The sequence below is a fragment of the Ixodes scapularis genome, unplaced genomic scaffold (assembly GCF_016920785.2).
Source record: "Ixodes scapularis isolate PalLabHiFi unplaced genomic scaffold, ASM1692078v2 PGA_scaffold2__306_contigs__length_199485367, whole genome shotgun sequence".
Lineage (NCBI taxonomy): Eukaryota > Metazoa > Arthropoda > Arachnida > Ixodida > Ixodidae > Ixodes > Ixodes scapularis.
The window spans coordinates 166,510,493-166,527,620 of NW_024609857.1; the positions used below are offsets into that span (position 1 = coordinate 166,510,493).

Genomic DNA, 17,128 nt, shown 5'->3' on the forward strand with positions numbered 1-17,128 from the left:
ACACTTTAGCGAATAGTCGGACGCCGCGAAGCGGCGTTTTCGGGTGGGCCAAATGGGTTCACATTTTTGCAATGAGAGGCCGCAGACTGTCACCGCGAAGCGGCGTAAAGCGCAGCGCGGCGGATGGGTTAACGCGCGCCCCCGTTATTCGCTAAAACGTAGATTCGCTCAAATGTCGCTGTTCGCTAAAATGTCATTCGCTCATGTGATATAGACCCGATGGCGAGGCATCATCTTTCCAGAGGAACCAGCACCCTCCTCCCCCGTCTCTCCCGAGACGTGAGCGTCCTTCTCCTCCTTCCCCGTCGGGTCGCGAGTTGAGATCTCCCCCATTCATCCGCCGGCGTTCGCGCCGCACGTTTTACCCCCATCGAGGAGCTCGCGCGCGCTCGTCGCGCGATTTTTGTTTCTTTTGTGCCCGCAAGAGCCACGCGCGGCAAGATTGTCCTGCATCCGGAGCTACGTGCTTCTCGTGTGGTCGTGCGGGCCACTTCGCCAACGTCTGCCGGAGTCGGCCAAGAAGCGACCGTTACCAGCACCAGCTGGCCTTTCCTGTTGGACGGCGTTCCTCCGTCCGCGACTACTACCAGCATCGGCAAGCATGGTCCGACAAGGACCCCCATTCAAGGCATCACCTTCCCGGACTACGAGCTCCCAGCAACAATCTACACCGTCGAGCCGCCCGATGATTTTCCGGAGCGGTGCCGTTTCTGTGGTGTTTTGTCCGGCTGCCCACCGTCGCTTGTTCTCGTGCCAGAAGCAAGGCCATCTAGACCGTGTCTGCGAGAGTCGACCCCGGTGGCCACGACTCGACTGTGGGGGCCTAGCAACCCTCCCACCGTGTTCGCGTCCGACCACCGGAGGTGTCGAAAGTTGCGTCACCCGTCGGCGCCCCGAGCGCCACAGTCCCGGCCCCGGGGAGGTAACTTGCCCCCGGAGCCCCCAGTTCCTGCTGCAGCCCCGCCTGCAGTTCTTCTTGCTGCAGCCCTGCCTGCAGCCCCGTCTCCAGTTCCTGCCGCTGCCCAGTCAGCCACAGCCCCTTCCGCTGCAGCCCTGCCTGCAGCTCCTACTGAGGGTGCAATCTCCAGCACCTGTGGCAGTCCAACAGTGCTGACGCAGCCACCTGTAAGTGAGTGTTCGACACCGACCCCGGAGCCGCCAGAGCCCCTGAGTCCAGACAAGTTCACTCCCCGGCAAGAGAGTCGCCCGCTTTCAAGTCGGCGACCGCCGGGACGATTTAAAAGCTATGTGCTAACACTAAAGGAACTTTTGAGTTGATTTCGACAAGTATATGAACATTCAGCGAATTTTTCTTTATCCAGCTTACTGCCCCAGCGCAGCCTTTTTTTTCAGTGAAGTGCTTTCCGCAAATCTTTTGCGACATGCTTTTCCTTCTCATTAATTTCACATTTTCCAGTGTCTTGACATAGAGTTGTCAGATGTCATTTCATTTCAGTGCGTTTCCTTACTTCCCAACTGCCCTGCAGTTTGGCGTCAGTTATTTTTCGGGAAAAGACTCCATTCAATTTTTTTTCCTAAGAGAGGGAAGGATAGGTATTTTTTTTTAGGGAAAGGAAAGTGTAGTATTTCAGCTTTTCCATTTAAGTCACTCGCCACACTACCTAGATGGCGCCACTGTTCCACCATTGCGCCCGTGTTATCAGGGTTGTGTCCCCGCGGCGCTCAACCCCACGTTGTTGCCCGTTAAATAAACAGTTACGCTTCAACCACCGACCGCGTCAGACGTCTCTCTCTCTCCGTCCGGGGCTCCCGCGCCCTGCCCGCCGGTCACCTCTTCGGCACGTGAGACTCCTCCTTTTTCCGCAGGCCCACGCGGCACTGCTCTTCTTTATTTTCTCGGGTGTCCGCATTTTCTTTTAGTTACTACATTTTTGGCGACGAGAATTTTCTTTTAATTACTACAGAGTGGAGGTTACTTTGCTGTTGAGCTGCTAGGCAGGAGGTTGAGGGAAAAGAAAAGGTGGGTGACGTACAACTGTCAGTTTAACTATGAAAACCTTTTGATACAGCCCTGACAAAAAATGAGAACAAGTTGAGAACATAACAAGATATGTAGCCCCGTCTTACTCTTTCTTATTACTTTCTATAACCTAGTTTTGTAATATAAAATCATATACTGCTACATAGCACTTAGTGATGTGGAAGATGCTGGTGCACCTTACGGTGAACAACGTGCGACTTCATTATGCAGTTTCCTTGTTTCTTCGAGAATATCTAATTGGATACAAGACACACTTTCATTGCGTGCATGAGACGTCAACAGAAATGTCAAGTGAGTGCAGACTCTGCAGTCAGCTCATGTTCGATTCAGACGACAAATAATCCGCGGATGGATTGATCACGTGACAAGACGTCCAAAGACCGTCATTCGCCGAAGCGCATTCACACGAAGGAGACGAGCAGACGACAACGAGGACTTACCGAACCCACTTGTGGCACTGTAGTTCCGCAAAACGCCAACGTCGCACTGTAGCGCCGTTTTCCAAGAGCAGAAGTAATGTTTGCGACAGCGATCACAGCGTTATCATGAAAAAAAGTCATTTTTCGCCCACAATATGCGAAGGAACGAAAGCGATAGCTTAAGCACGGTCGCGCAATGCGGGTGGAATGGTGCCGTCATGAACCTGAGGACTGAGATGCGACGTGGTTAATTCTCATTGCCGTCGGGGTTGCCGATGGATACTGCCAAAGCTCGATTTTTCATAACGCGAGTATGTTTAAAAACAGGTATTCCAACAAACGACACGATAATTCTCCCTTCGCCGCGCAATTCTTGGCGGGACGCCAAGGCTGCCCTTTTCGCTCGCTTCGCGCGGTACGGCGGACGTGAGTCTCGACTTCCCTCTTCTCGTGGCAAGAGTGGAGATTCTTCGCGCGCGCGGCGACGGCAAGGGACGAGGACGAAATCTCTGCAGAGTGTCGCCCATATAGATTTAAAGGAATCGCCGCAGTTACATAGCGAGCGAGACAGGCTTAGCGTTACTGACCGCATGACAGGAGTATGGTCAAGCTCAAGGAGGCTTCAGCGTTGATACGATCAAGTCCTGGGGTCGTAGAGAGGCGTTTGGAAATGCTTTTATGCACCACTTGCTTGCGCACCCCTCTTCAGCACACCACAGCTGTAAGAAAGGTCTTGCTGGATGAAAAACTGGATAGATGTGCAGGAAAAATCGCAGCGTGCTAGGCGACTTTTGACAGAAGCTTTTTGACGCGGAGGAGTACCGGAACCTGCCGCGTGTCAGCCGGGAAAAGTTCTCGCAGCTTCTTTCACGTGTGGAACCAAGAATGGCGCGACAAAACGAAACAGCGAACGGACAAAACGCAGTGGTGCGCTGTCTTTGTTTGGCTTATTCGAAAACAAAATACTGCTGTGCTGGTGCTACACTACCCTAAACGCTGTTCAAATCAATCTCGCCATAAATCCGCGCGCGAAAAAACACTCGGCCCTTTCAGTCTGGGCTTTCGCGGACGAGGCGTGGATCCCAGGAATCGCCGACATGATGGTCATGTGATAAGCGGTCGACGGATGAAAATCGCGATTCAATCCATCGTGTGAATCTGCCATTCTTTGACAATTATCCTAATATAAACAATTGATCCTATTTAAGAAAGAACAATTGTGTTCTATAAAACAATGTAATTAAAAAGAAGCTTTGTTATTTTTTAAATAAATAATGTCCGCTCCTTTGACAACGGAATGGGTCGATGCTTGGTTGAATAAAGACTTTCCGTAGATGAGACATTGCGGTTTGCAGACGCTTGCTTAATCCATGCCCAAGGTGAAGACATGAGCTTATGTATAATCTAGAAAAAACAAGTTCTTAATGGCCGTGGTCAAGAGAGTGTTCATGCTTTCAAGAATAGGATGGGGTGAAAGGAAAAGTGAATTCATGATCAATGTGTGCTCCGGGTTACTCACTTCGTCAAAGTTTCTGCAGCATGAACCGGGTCCTAGCAGAAAGACGAAGGATAACCACTTCGATATCTTGAGGGTGTGGCAAGGAATGAAATAAATAAAATGCCTAGAAAATTAGGGGGAGCAGTATGGCAAGAAATTTTCGAAGGTTTTGTTCTTTACGCCTGAATTCTTTGTGCAGGAAGCATTCCTGAAGCATTTCTTGAGTCATTTGGGCCATAAGTCATTGCTAGTCAAAACGTGTTTCCACATATGCATATCGGCTGAGCACCTGTTCTTTTTTGAAACATGAAACGATTTTTTACGCAACCCCCAATCCCGAAATTTTTTTCGTCCGTCCGTGCATTTTTCGCTAAATTTAGCGGTGAAATTGACGTCACGTGACCTATATATGAAGTAAGTTTCGCCTCTTAATTTAGCAGGAAAATTTATGTCACGTGACCTACAGTCAAATTAAGATTCCCCGATAAATTTAGCGAAAAAATTGACGCAACGACGCACCAATTCAACTTCCTCGTTAATCTGAGCGGAAAAACTGGCGTTACCTGTCCTATGCGCCAATGCATTTCCCCCGTTAAAATTAAAAAATTTATTAATGTGGCGATGCAGGCGAGTTAGTTCATGACTTAAGAAATTGAGAACAGCGCGTAAAAAAGACGAGGACACCGAGAGTAGAGCACAGGACAAGCGCTGACTATAAACTGAAGTTTTATGAAAAACGGCTCAAACGAGAAAACACCACAAAGCCAACCAACGCCGAAACAACCAATGGCGTGTCGCTCACCATGCATCCATAAAATCGATCTCTTTTCGTAAAGATAAACCGAAGGCTGGCTGACTCAGTTTCCTCGCTAAATTTTGAGCGGAAAGCTTAGTCCCACGATTTGACGTCATGTGAGCTTTACTCACATTCAGCTTAAAATAAAATTACAGGTGGACGCTTAAGGTACGCTTCGAAGAGTGGAACGCAATAGCCAAACATATAAACCCCCGCTCGTTCCCAAACTGTGCAAGCGTGTCTGCGTGGCATATACTCACTCTGTTCGCCTTTAAGCTGAGACTACGATGGGAGCTACGTGCCCGGCGGACCAATCAGCCACCTCCCTCTTGTCAACTGACCCGGCTCTCCGCACGTAGGTATGGCCGGGAGCGTGATGACGTCACGAATGAGAGGCATGTGACTGGTCCAAAAGGGACGTATATAAGCTTCCACTGCAGTCTCAGCTTAGGGGTGGATGGAGTGCGGTCGGTAGCGTGTCTGGCTGGCAACCGAATACCGCCTCCGCCTAAGATTCTTGAAATCTTGCTTTAAGGCGAATGAATCACTTCATAAAGTGAAATCGTTTGAGACATGCGGCGGCCCTTAATTTGCATTACATGTCACGTTTCATTCACTTTCTTTCTACGCACGACCACGTTTCACGTGAGCGTTGTGAATTCGAAATTCCCACGCGAGGTCATGTGGTTGTGACGTCATGACCCTGGAGCAATGACATTTCATTGAACGGAACATGCCGTAAGTTACAAAAAAAAAATCGCTCGACACCTTCTCTTGACACCCAAAACCGACAAAAGGCTGCACCGAGCTCTGTATTTTGTTTTTAGGATTGCAAAACCTGCTGCTTTTCGAACCCGCAGTCCGGTTTGGGCCTGCCTTTCCGCTCAGTGCTCCGTAGTCTGCCGAAGTGCAAATTAACGCATTGCATTCCGGAGTGAAGTTGACGCTGTCTTCGCACCAAGGGTGCAGAGATTAAGGGTGCACTCACGAGGACGGTCGAGGCGACCAGGTAGCAGGCCACGAAGGGAGCCGTGAGGACGCTGTTGCCCTCGCTCATGAGAAACACCAGCACCACGAAGAGCAGGTGGCCGGGCAGCGACAGCGCCAGCAGCAGCTGGGAGACCCGCGCCTGCCGGTCTGCGCCAGCAGAAAGATAGAGTGGGGTCAGTCTGGCCACACGACTCTCTTTCCAGGCTCTCTCGTCGTGCGAAACAGAATACATGGAGTCATGCGCTGCGACATCAATTAATGTACTGAACACGAGCTGTTCTTTAATCCAGGAGTTTATTTATTTCAGAAAGTTATAAAATCGGAATTGAAAAAAAAAAATGAACGGCCGTTTTAAGCAATGGTGAGACTTTGGAACAGACAGATAGGTACTAATACAAAGTGTACGTCATTGATTTCATATTTATAATGTCATCAACACTACTGTTGAATGAAAACAGTCCGTGAAGTCAGAATATCGGCTGACTTAAAGTGTAAAGCAAATATCAATTAAATGTGCAAAACATAACACTGAAAATATATCTTTTTTTAAATCCAAGTTATTCTATAGCGGCGTAGTGCCGCGCAAAGCATTTTGGGTTTGGGCACTTTTTGGCCACCGTTTCGGTATATATTTGCCAACCTCAATTCACGACATTCCGTCACGACCAAACACAATGCACTAATATTAGAATATGTGACTTTCCTTTAATTTATGGTCTTGCCTACCAATACGGATAAAATGCCAGGGTCACGTTTTCTGGGGCTCCCGACGTGCCAGAGTTTGTGCGCAGGTAAACAAAGGAGGAAGAAGAATTATACTAGGCCGATGATCCTGTTCTATTGACTCAAGGACCTACGCCTCTTAATGATCGAGGACCCGGGAGGGTCATTCTGCACTTTGGAGTGGTAGCAGGAAAGGGATAGGACGCGGCAGGTTTTACTCCTACCCTTCGCTAAGTCTAGGCAGGACGTTACTCTGACGAAGATGAATGGGTGCAATACAAGCGTGCTCCGACTTTATTTTAATCCAGTGCTGAGATTCACCACTTTGTCACTGGGGTAATCGAAACCAAAATCATGCCACTCCTCTCAATGGCCAAATAGGCCCCATAATGCAACGCACGCAGTGTTGCATGAACGGATTTTGGAAATAGTCCATTAGCCCAAGTAGCACAAGAGGTGGGGCCCACCTGGACAATGGGGGTTCGGCCAGCCTCTACGAAACTCACGTTGGTCCCACGTGGGTGCAGCGTGGGCATGCCCAACATGGGCTGCCCACGAAGTGCTGCGGTGAGTCCCACCTCGGATATCACAGGGCAAAGTTGGGCACAGCGTGCGCAAGCCCAACTTGGGCTGCCCACACGGCCACGAGGCCCACCGCGTGGCCGCGGTTTTGTCCCATCTTGGCCACGCAAGGGCACGCCCACTTTGGGCTGCCCGTGCATACCCCCGCGGGTCCCACTTCGGTAATACAGGGGCAGAGTTAGCAAAGACACGGGCAAAGCGTGGGCAGGCCCAAATTAAAATGTCCCCCCCCCCCAAAAAAAAAAAAAAGTTGGTGTGGCCTTGGCCGTGCGGGGACTAAGTTGCGATGATGTGGCCTACACGGCAGCCGCCTCGGTGGCTCCGAGGCGAGAGCGCCGGCCTACGGATCCCCATGGGGCGGGTTCGAATCCCGGCCGAGGTGCTCGCAATCTGACGGAGGCTTATTGCGGAGAAAGATCCCCAGGTGGTCGAAATTAATCCTCAGTCCTGCGAGGCTGGGGCGCGCCAGATGCCCGTCGTTGGTTTGGCTCGTAAAACGTCAAAATTTTGAATTTTGTTTGGCCTCCACGGCGGCATAGCGTGGGCATGCCCGACTTGGGCCGACCATGTAAAACCCCCATAGACCCGCCCCCGACCCGACCCGACTTCAGGGGGCCAAATGCGATATTGCCGCGCGCGCAGTTGACCAAGTAGGCAGCGCGCTCCTAGCCTAGCGGTTATCACGCTTGCCTTCCACGCAAAAAGGCCAAAGGTTCGATGCCCGGCCGCGAGTACACATCTTTGTTGACTGTGTAATGTAATGTTCTGGTGAATTCGAGAACCGTGTTGCTGATGATTCGAGGTTAGTATGTTCTACGCGCCAAACCTACGCCGATTGTTCAAGAAGCCCACGCTTGTAGAAAAGTGCCACGCTGTCAGTCTAGCGTTAGACTGACAGCGTGGCAAGCCGCTGTCAGTCTTACGCTAGTGCCGGATCCTGCCTCTTCGCTGATATCGTCGCTCGCTTACGACACTTTTTCTTTTAACCCCTTCGTTTTGGGCACAAGTTCGCCCCATAAAACGTTTCTCCTTCCTGTTCATTTTTTTTTTGTTTCTTTGGTCACCACCCATGACAATATGAGGGTTGCACGGCGGCGAAGCGTAGGCCTGTCCTATTTAGGCTGCCCATGTAAAACTCCCGTGTGTCCATCCTCGGCTTTGCGGGGACCAAGTCATCAAAGATGTGGGCTCCACGGCGGCAAATCGTGGGCATGCCCAACTTGGGCTGCCGTGCAATGCCCCCGCGGTTCCCACCTCGGTTATACGAAGGTACAGCTTGGGCATACCCCACTTGGGTATGTCCAACAAAGAAGAAAGGAGGAAGAAGAGGCGATGACTTATGCCCTGTGCTGGTGTGTTTTAATTTGATGTGATTCATAATGGGGCACGTTGAATAACGAATGAGTGGTGGAAAAGAAAAAAAAGAAGAAGCAGTCCTCGCGTGGCTTTTTATGTATGTTTCCAGAATAGATAGTTCATAGTCAGCATCTCGTCCTGTGTGTCCTCTTTTCTTTGTCGGTGTGTTATTCGCGCTGCTTTTCAATATGTTTTATATAGGCGCCAAATGGTTTTTTCAGTAGGGCTGTTATGACATAGTCAAGATAATACCTCGTTAGGGCATATATATTACCAAGATAATAATCTACGTATGAGATGACTTTAATTATAGGCATTCCCACGTGGAAGCAAGAAAGATGTTTGACAAAATGGGCGCTACTGAGAATCCGATGCACACCTTCGCTCTCTAAACAGAAGTGTCGATTCAATATGACGGCCGTCGACTGCAGGTAAAACTCTATCAAGGCCGAAACGTGATCGCTGCTTACTCCTATGAATATTGTAACGCCATCTCTCTTAACTCTGAGATGTTGCCCCGCATAGCATCTAAAAGTAATCCGTCTGTTACCGATTGAACAAAAAGTTCAACGTCAGTGGAGAAGGCTGTCCTCGCATTTTGTTTAGACCCCCCGTCCCCAGCGTCTTCACAACTTCACGGGAGCTTCGAGCAAAACACGGGTCGTCAGTCGGCAATCCACTCATGTGACGCTGTATGAACCGCCTAACTTGAACATATTTTGTTTTCATGCTTGTTGTTTTGGTTCCCCAGGGGCAGTTGTATTCCCGTTTCTGCGAGGAGCTATTGTTCAGCATTGCGGAGGGTGTAGACATACGATGTTGAAAATAAAGTTAGTAGCTCTTGAGAGGGTGTGTGTTTGTCCTTTTTTGCTGTGTCGGTTTCATGGATAATTTGTTTCGTTGTGTAAACTGCCGGGGCCTGGAAAGACCTGCAGTGTTTCAATAAATAAATCTGATTTCAAAGAAAGCATGATCGAACCGCTAAGCAACCACAATTCAAGGGACATGATATGCCTTCCAGTAATGAACCCTGCCTTGATGGCGCGAATAAGAATCAGGCCTGTGATGCGGCTCCGTGAGTGCTCTTGGTGGGCTTTCCATGGGCCGTCTGCCTGTTCCAGCCGAGCCGAGTGAAGGGAGTCGGCGAGACTTACTCCGGCGGCAGAGTGCCGTGATGGGGTCGACGCAGGAACGGGAGTCGTCCTCCGGATGCCGGCCCAGTTGGGACCGCTGCGCGAACAGGGTCGACAGGCGACTCGCGTGGATGGCCGCCAGGTTCCCGTTCACCCCTGCGTTGGACCACGGGCCGTTGGCGTGGCGAAAATAAACTGCCCCTTAATAAAAATAATCTCTCTAGATGCTCACAGTTTAAAAACACGGGGCAGTGCAACTGCTAGTAGGGTATTTTTAAGGTTCATCATGCAGTGGTGATACACCACCGCACGCCACATCATCTTACCAGCGTTCGGTCGTGTATTATTCCTGCGTGTTTCACGTTTGCAGGCTAGTAGTTGTACTGCGCAGTCAGAGTTTATTATCGGCAGCGTAAACCAGTGTAGCCGCATCTCAAAGGCTGACCTCACGCTGTAAGAAAAGGAACGTGAAACGAGTTTTATTTTTAGCTCTTCCAGTACGTGCACGTTGTTTTCCGGCGAGCTTTGGCTGAGCGTGGGTCCAAGTGTTATCGAAGGCAGACTAGTCGCGCTCCAGGTGGAGCACCTACCGTGTTTTAACCTGTCACCGACTACAGTAATGTACGCTGCAGGTCTATGTGATGGATTTCGATGCGATACGATTAGGTATAGCGGGAATAGTACTAAAACGCGGATGCGTCCTGCCTTACTCGCTTGTCCGATATTTTATTTGTATCCAAAACTATTTCATGAGATGTTATGAGTATCCTTCGCACCAAGATGCGTTACACACTGAAAAGTGTACGAAGGTAGCTTGAGAAATGTATACCCATATGGCTACACTTCTTGCTACCTTTACTTTGAGTACCCGTTTTTATCGCAAAATAATCTGCAGGCCTGACTAAGCATGGTTCTTAAAACCACAGTTTGGAGGTTTCAGAAGAATGCTTGCCCAGGCTTGCAGCTCATAGTCGTCTTTTGTAAACAATGAAACAAAAATTACTAAGGAACCGGAACTTTCCAAACGCCGCTAATTATTAGACTATATGTGTATTTTCACAAATTAAACAATTATTTAAACAATTTTTGTTAATTATATTGCTAATTATTATGTTTCCTTGCGAAACCCTGACGTCCACCATAGCTGGCTGTTTGTTCCTGAAGAGTTTTTCTATTTTTTCCTAGAAATGTTTGAAAGCCTTAGCAGAGAAACCGGCCATAGTGACTATGTTCTCGTTGCAATACACTATACAATTAAAAAGCGATTTCACGGTCCACCAAGAAGCTTTAGCAATCAATCATAAAACTAGAAAACCTTTTTTTAAAGTTTATATTTAAATTCGTTCTATCTAGAGTTTAGGATTATTTAGAAGTTAACGTTTGCCGGCCAGAGTTGGTTGCTATGGCCGGCATTCTTCGCTTTTGGTTTCTAATCGGGTATGCAGTCGGACTGTCTGTTGCATTGTGTAGAGTTTTTTTATGCATCAATTGTAAAAGTAAAAAACATGCTTCCGGTAGGCCATGTAATCCGCGCACTCATTTTATATCGTAAAATTAAGCTTACATAAGAATAAAAAAAGCATTGGGATGATATCTCATAAACCCTCAGCTTACATTTGTACAAAGACATTTTCGTGTCAGAATACGCTGAAAGTCGTTTTATCGTAATTTCTTTTAATATATTTATAGAATAAGCGAATATCCTTCCAGAGACCCTTCGCATGGTTGGAAACATGATCGCAGTTATGAGATCACCGAGGAGTCCATGACAGTTACACCCTGTCCGGAAGATCCACTTAAAAGGAAGGAAATCTTAATATTTGTTTTTTCTTTTTGTTTTGTAAAACCAACTTCAAGCAGGCGCATATTTTGTAAATATGAAAATGAAGAAAGGACAGCCCAATAACATAGTGTCATTTTATTTGGGCCAAACAACAAAAAGTGGGAGATGAAAGACGGTCAATGCCCGCAGCATCGACCGCCTTTGAGGTTCGCCTCTCTTAAATTAATACGTGCTAATAAGAAGACTCTATCCGTGGTGCACTTGATGCAGAAATGGCATGCATGAACTGCGCTAGAACAGTGCGGTACGGAAACTCGTGCTGGCGCGAGTTCCAGCGCTCCAGAGGATCGAGTTCAGTCTTTTCGATGTACTGGAGGCGAAGAAGCCACTTGCGTAGGCTTCAGCTTTTTTGTTGCTTATACCTTTTGCGTTCTCTTTGCCTCAAAGAACGTTTTCCGCTCTTTCCCATCCAAACAATAACAACTTTTCCCGGGACGACTTATGTTCCTGCATTCTTTAATTTTTCTAGGGACCGCATTTATGGCGAGACAGAAAGTTCTAAAGCAATTTTTGTTTAGAATCACATCTTCCTTGACTTAAACAGCAATTTTCTCCCCGACTGGCAGCTTTGATCTAAGAGAGTATAGTTTGGTCTCGCAATACGTTCGATGATGCACATCATAGTATCACTCACTTCTTTACTCTACGCTGTGCACCCGCACACGTTTATTATGGGTCGCCTCGGCAAAAATGTGTATCCGGACGCGCGGATATCCGCATCCGATCCGTATCCGCAGCCCCTGCCACCCGGATCCGATCCGGAATCAGCCAAATCTGATTCATTTTTATCCGCACCCGCCAGTTTAGTGCAGGTATCCGCGTATGATCCGTGGGTAATCCACCGATATCCAGGGCTTCATGAATGTAGTACTTGCCGTTGATGACGGGCTGGAAGGCTGCCAGGCCGCTGAACCGGCTAACGGCGATGTCCAGGATGAAGCCCCCAGCGCTGCAGGCAGAGGGGACGTTGCGTCACGCGTTGCTGGCTTTTACACAATCTCTGCAGTGTCGCTACGTCCGAATTCGAAAGACAGATGGCCGCAGCAAGAAACCTCACATGTGCCAGCTTTGAAAAAAAAAAAAAAAAAAAACGCTCCCAAGAATTGTGCGTGTAAAAAACTAAAACATGATTCCCAAAAAAGTGAAATGGTGCAGATTGTATTTTCAGTAAATATCGCTTAAATTAAAATATTGACGTCAATAACCTGCCAAAGTCTTTTCTCTCTGCGAGGGTTTCTCGCCGCGACTTTACAGTTGCAGAAAAATTTAGAAAGAAACAAACATCGTTCCCTTCCTCAACTCCCAGGCAGTACAAGCAGCCACGTGATCTGGTGCCGAGAGTGTCAAACCGAAGTTGTGAGTGGTTCGGTTTGGTTTTGGGTTCACGGTTTTCGGTTCAGTTCAGGGTCAATTTTTAAGAACAAAAATAACAATTCAAACCGGTTTGAACCACTCAAATTTAATACGTGTTTGCCATTGTTTTGAGAATATGCACTACATCCGTCGTGAAACCAGTATAGTTTTTATTGTGTTTATAATCTACGTGTATTCTCATGTAACGCAACCATTCAAATTTTCTCTTTCTTCAACTGTTTCATGTTTCCCTTTTCTTATTACAGTCTGAGGTATAATTTATCATGGTTAACCTTCACCAGCGCCGCACCTTCACGCTTACTATTTTCTTCAACGAACAGACTCTGATTTGACCGAAAAAAACGTCAACCACATCCTCAAAGCATTAGAAAGGATGTCTTTCAACTCCCTGCGACACAATAGGTATTGACAGTAGGCACAATCGTCGAAGTCCCTCAAGAGTTTGCAAGAAATACTGCATTAAAGGTCTCAAGTTCCACGTAGAGTTTTGTATCTTAGTGAACTCTCAAGTCTCACAACACTTGATGACTCCATCGTTGAAAGTGGCACGTTCCAAAGCATCTTCCGTGAAGCAATGCGCAGAGAAGTAGCTCGAGTCTTGGGCAACGCGACCACCGACCCCGCCGCTCAGATGTTGCCGCCTCCCATAGCCGAATATTTAAACCTTCATCTTACACAAGACGAGAGGGAGCAGTTCTATCGCCTCTGAGCTGATTTTGGAATTTTAACATTCATGCGCTAGCTTCGGCTGAAAGTGAACGAGCTGCACACGATGACGTTTCTAGCAGGCACTTTTAAAATAGAGCTACAGAACAAAGGCACATTGTTGCCTCAAGCATGTGGGGTCTCGCTGGCCCACTTATGATCCACAACCGAGCGCCGGCGCCTGGGGACATGCCGGTCGCCTCTGTTGCGAAAACGGCGTTTTTGGTGCCCGAGTGCATCCTTCCTCAGGACCCATCTTGAAGACAATGGCGACGGCGGCGGTAGACATCTGTGAACCCCCCTCACGTCGGCACCCGAGGGCCTGCACGAGCCGCGGTAGAGCCGGACGGCGAGCTCCACCAGCGGGCTGCCCACAATGGGAGACAGAGGCTACCGCCTGTCTGGTGCGCGGCGAACGCAGGAACAACGAAGGAAGTTGGAAAGGCGAGAGGCGAGGGGTTGGAGGAGGACTCTTGTGCGGGGAATGGGCCACGACGGACGTTTGCGGTGGTGGCGACCGGAACGTCGACTCGGGCGACGCACAGGTATCATAGTCCGGACTTGAATCCCGGATGCAACCCTTGACGATGACATCCCCAGGATGCGGTGTGGACAGCACCGATGGGACAATTAGTGTGCTGCATACAGAGGTGGTGCACCCCTCCCAGGCTTCCTCGATGACTTTTTCCAATCCTGAAACCGCCCAACAGATTGTGAGTGGAATAAACCCCTTCTGCTGTTTCACGGTTAATCCAGAGACAGGGGATAGTGGAATCGGAACAGAACCCGACAAGCAACGTCATACTTCACCACACCACAAGCTTTACGGACACAACAGAGCATATTAAACCCTAAATTGATCCTCTTACATCCACCTTCGCCCCCCCAAAAAAAACAACAAAAAAAACAGGCCCTTCGACCCGGGGGAGGGGGTTATTGAAATTGTGTTGAAAGGAAGATGCCATGTTCTTCTTTGAGAGGCAGTGCTATTTATTGTAACGAATGATTTCTTAGAGAGGAATTAGAATAATGTACATGTACACAAATACTCAGCACTAAGCTTAATATTATGTGCAATTATATGCCCTCTTTAGTGAAAAATAAAGACGTTTCTGACTAACTTACCGCGCACAGCAGATGGAGAACCAACTAGTCTGCTGGTTGGCATAAAAATATCAGTGAATGAAATAACATTTGTACTAAAAGTGACTGAGGTTTTGTTGCTGCTCTTAGAAAGCATTACGGTCGTGTAGACTGAGCGCAAATCCATATTTTTTCTAAAGTCGCCAGCTCGGGGTTTTGAACGAGTAGATCACGTCTCTTTAAATCAAATCAACTTTATTTACGGCCTTGAGCCAACGGTGCCCCCAAACAAAAAGCTGCCAGAGGCAGCTTGACAAAGTCTGGTGCCCGTCCCCAGTTTGGCAGTACGACTGAAAACCACATGCACACATTAGCTATGTACAAAGGGGAGAATACTCTATGTGATTAAATAATCAAAAGCGCCTCTTTGAAATAAAACATTTCTTAATCTATGTTAAAGAAAATGCAAAATTTACATAACGTCTTGTGAAAGAAACATTCTACAGATACAAAAATACAAAATTCACATAACCGCTTATGACAGCCACAAAAACAACATACTACAAACACAAAAAAGGTAACATGCTGCCTCCGCCACTCGCAGACCCCTTTCGAGAAATTGCAATTACTGGCTCCCCATGTGCCACACTGAAAAATAACCGCACGTACTTCGTCCATGAAATGCACCAAATCCACCAAATCCGCCAAACCAATGGCATATTAAGTCCGTTAAAAAGTATACAGTGCATATGCCACAATGTATCGGATATTATCATATATACATACACGCGCAATAATATGCAATACACAAAATAACGCAGAAAAAAAATTGTATATACTCGTTTTTTTCTATTTGCGGAACTTGGACGTACATTTTGAATTAGACTTAGCTGCTCGGATGAGCTGCTTGTTTTCTCTCGCCATCTTTAGAAAATCTTCACAGCGGTACACCAAATTATACCGCACACAGAGCTCCACTTTAACCATTGGGACGCTTAGCTGACTTCTCTCATCCGTCCACAAGTTCCTCATCACGCTAAAGACGCGTTCCACAAACGCGTTGCTGCGAGGAATGGAGAAAACATGCTCCATTAGGTTCTGCAAATGGGGGCACCTGACCTCTTTCAAGAATTTGAGCCAGATCCAGCTCGATTTCTTGTCAAGTCCTAGAAGTCCAGAGAGAGTATCCCTCAAAAGACAAAGCTCTGACTCGAATTCATCGCCTTACTCTTCAAAATTAATGCCAAAACGCTCCCCCGCATTCATTACGACTGACATGCTGGGTGCACCTTTGCGCAGATCCAATTCGGCGAGCCTCTTAAATAGGGAATTCTCGAATTCAAACCATTTTCCAAGCACGCAAGGGCCCTGTCATAAATATTCACGAAGTCCACCGTTGCAGCCTGTCCGCCCGGAAGGGTTTCAAGTCTGTATCATGCCGATATGGTACCGCATGCCAATCTTATCATTCTGCTTATGCTCTGTCATCTATAGCACTGAGTCATGCCGCAGGTACCGCCCCCCTGTTTTCGGCTATATAAACGATGCCAAATAAACCTTGGTTGTTGTTGCGTTCACGAAGCCAGCAGTGTCGGACTGACTTTCTTGTCAGCTGAGAGCCAGCTGATACATGGTGTCAGAAGTGGCCCACGCGACCACACCAGAACCGTCAGCAGGAGGCAGTCATGGAACCACTCAAGCAGCCCGACCCTTTGCTCCTGTCGGGAAACGTTCAGAAGAACTGGACGCTCTTCAAACAGAAGTTCGAGCTGTACCTGCAAGCGACGGCGCCAGACAAACCAAGAATGGAAGCTACCAAGGCGGCCACACTTTTGACCATCGCCGGTGATGACGCCCTAGAGATCTTCAATAACTTCGCCTTCGCTGAGAGTGAAAGCAAGGAAGATTACAAGACCCTTGTCGCAAAGTTCGAGGACTACTGCGCGGACCAGCAGAACGAGGTGTACGAAAGATACGTCTTTCGGACAAGAACGCAAGACGAGGCGGAACCGGTGGAGCAGTTTATCCGCGTCCTCAGGAAACAAGCAAGGTACTGCAACTTCGGACAACTTTCAGATTCAATGATTCGCGATCAAATCGTCTTCGGCACTAACAACAAAAATTTACGGGAGAAAATGCTTAGGGAAAAGGATTTGACGCTCCAGAAAGCAGAACAAACCTGCAAAGCCGCAGAAGCCTCCGCTAAACAAAATGAGGCATGGTATGCCCACGAAGAAAAGGTGGACTCAATCACAAAAGGCTACCAGCGCCGCTCAGATGCTTTAAGAGCCGAACAGTGCTTCAAGTGCAACAGGAGACACGAAAAGAGGAAATGCCCCGCTTTCGGGAAGACTTGCTACGCCTTTCAGGGACGCAACCACTCCGCAGCTTGTTGTAACAAACAAGTCAGCGAGGTGAAGCACGACGACGAGGACTTCGACATCTTGGACGTGGGTGTTTGTGGCATCGAGAAGGAACGGGACTGGGTTGTCAAGGCCCAGCTAGCGGAGCAAGTGGTCTCGCTGAAGGTAGACACCGGCTCCCAAGCCAACCTGTTGCCCCTGTCGGTGTACAAGAGACTGCACCCTAAGCCGTTTTTAAGACCAAGCCACGCGGTCTTGCGC

General features: G+C 48.2%; 1 protein-coding gene across 2 annotated transcripts in view; it reads right to left on the reverse strand.

Moving 5' to 3' along the window:
* LOC8030991 (solute carrier family 41 member 1) overlaps nt 1–17,128 on the reverse strand; it is a 239,830-nt gene that overhangs the window by 16,212 nt on the left and 206,490 nt on the right. For both annotated transcript variants that reach the window (XM_040500875.1, XM_029978532.4), the window contains exons 6-8: nt 12,218–12,291; nt 9,521–9,655; nt 5,704–5,852 (exon numbers count right to left, since the gene is read on the reverse strand). In XM_040500875.1, coding sequence (XP_040356809.1) covers nt 5,704–5,852; nt 9,521–9,655; nt 12,218–12,291 — 358 coding nt within the window. The remainder of the gene's footprint in view (nt 1–5,703; nt 5,853–9,520; nt 9,656–12,217; nt 12,292–17,128) is intronic.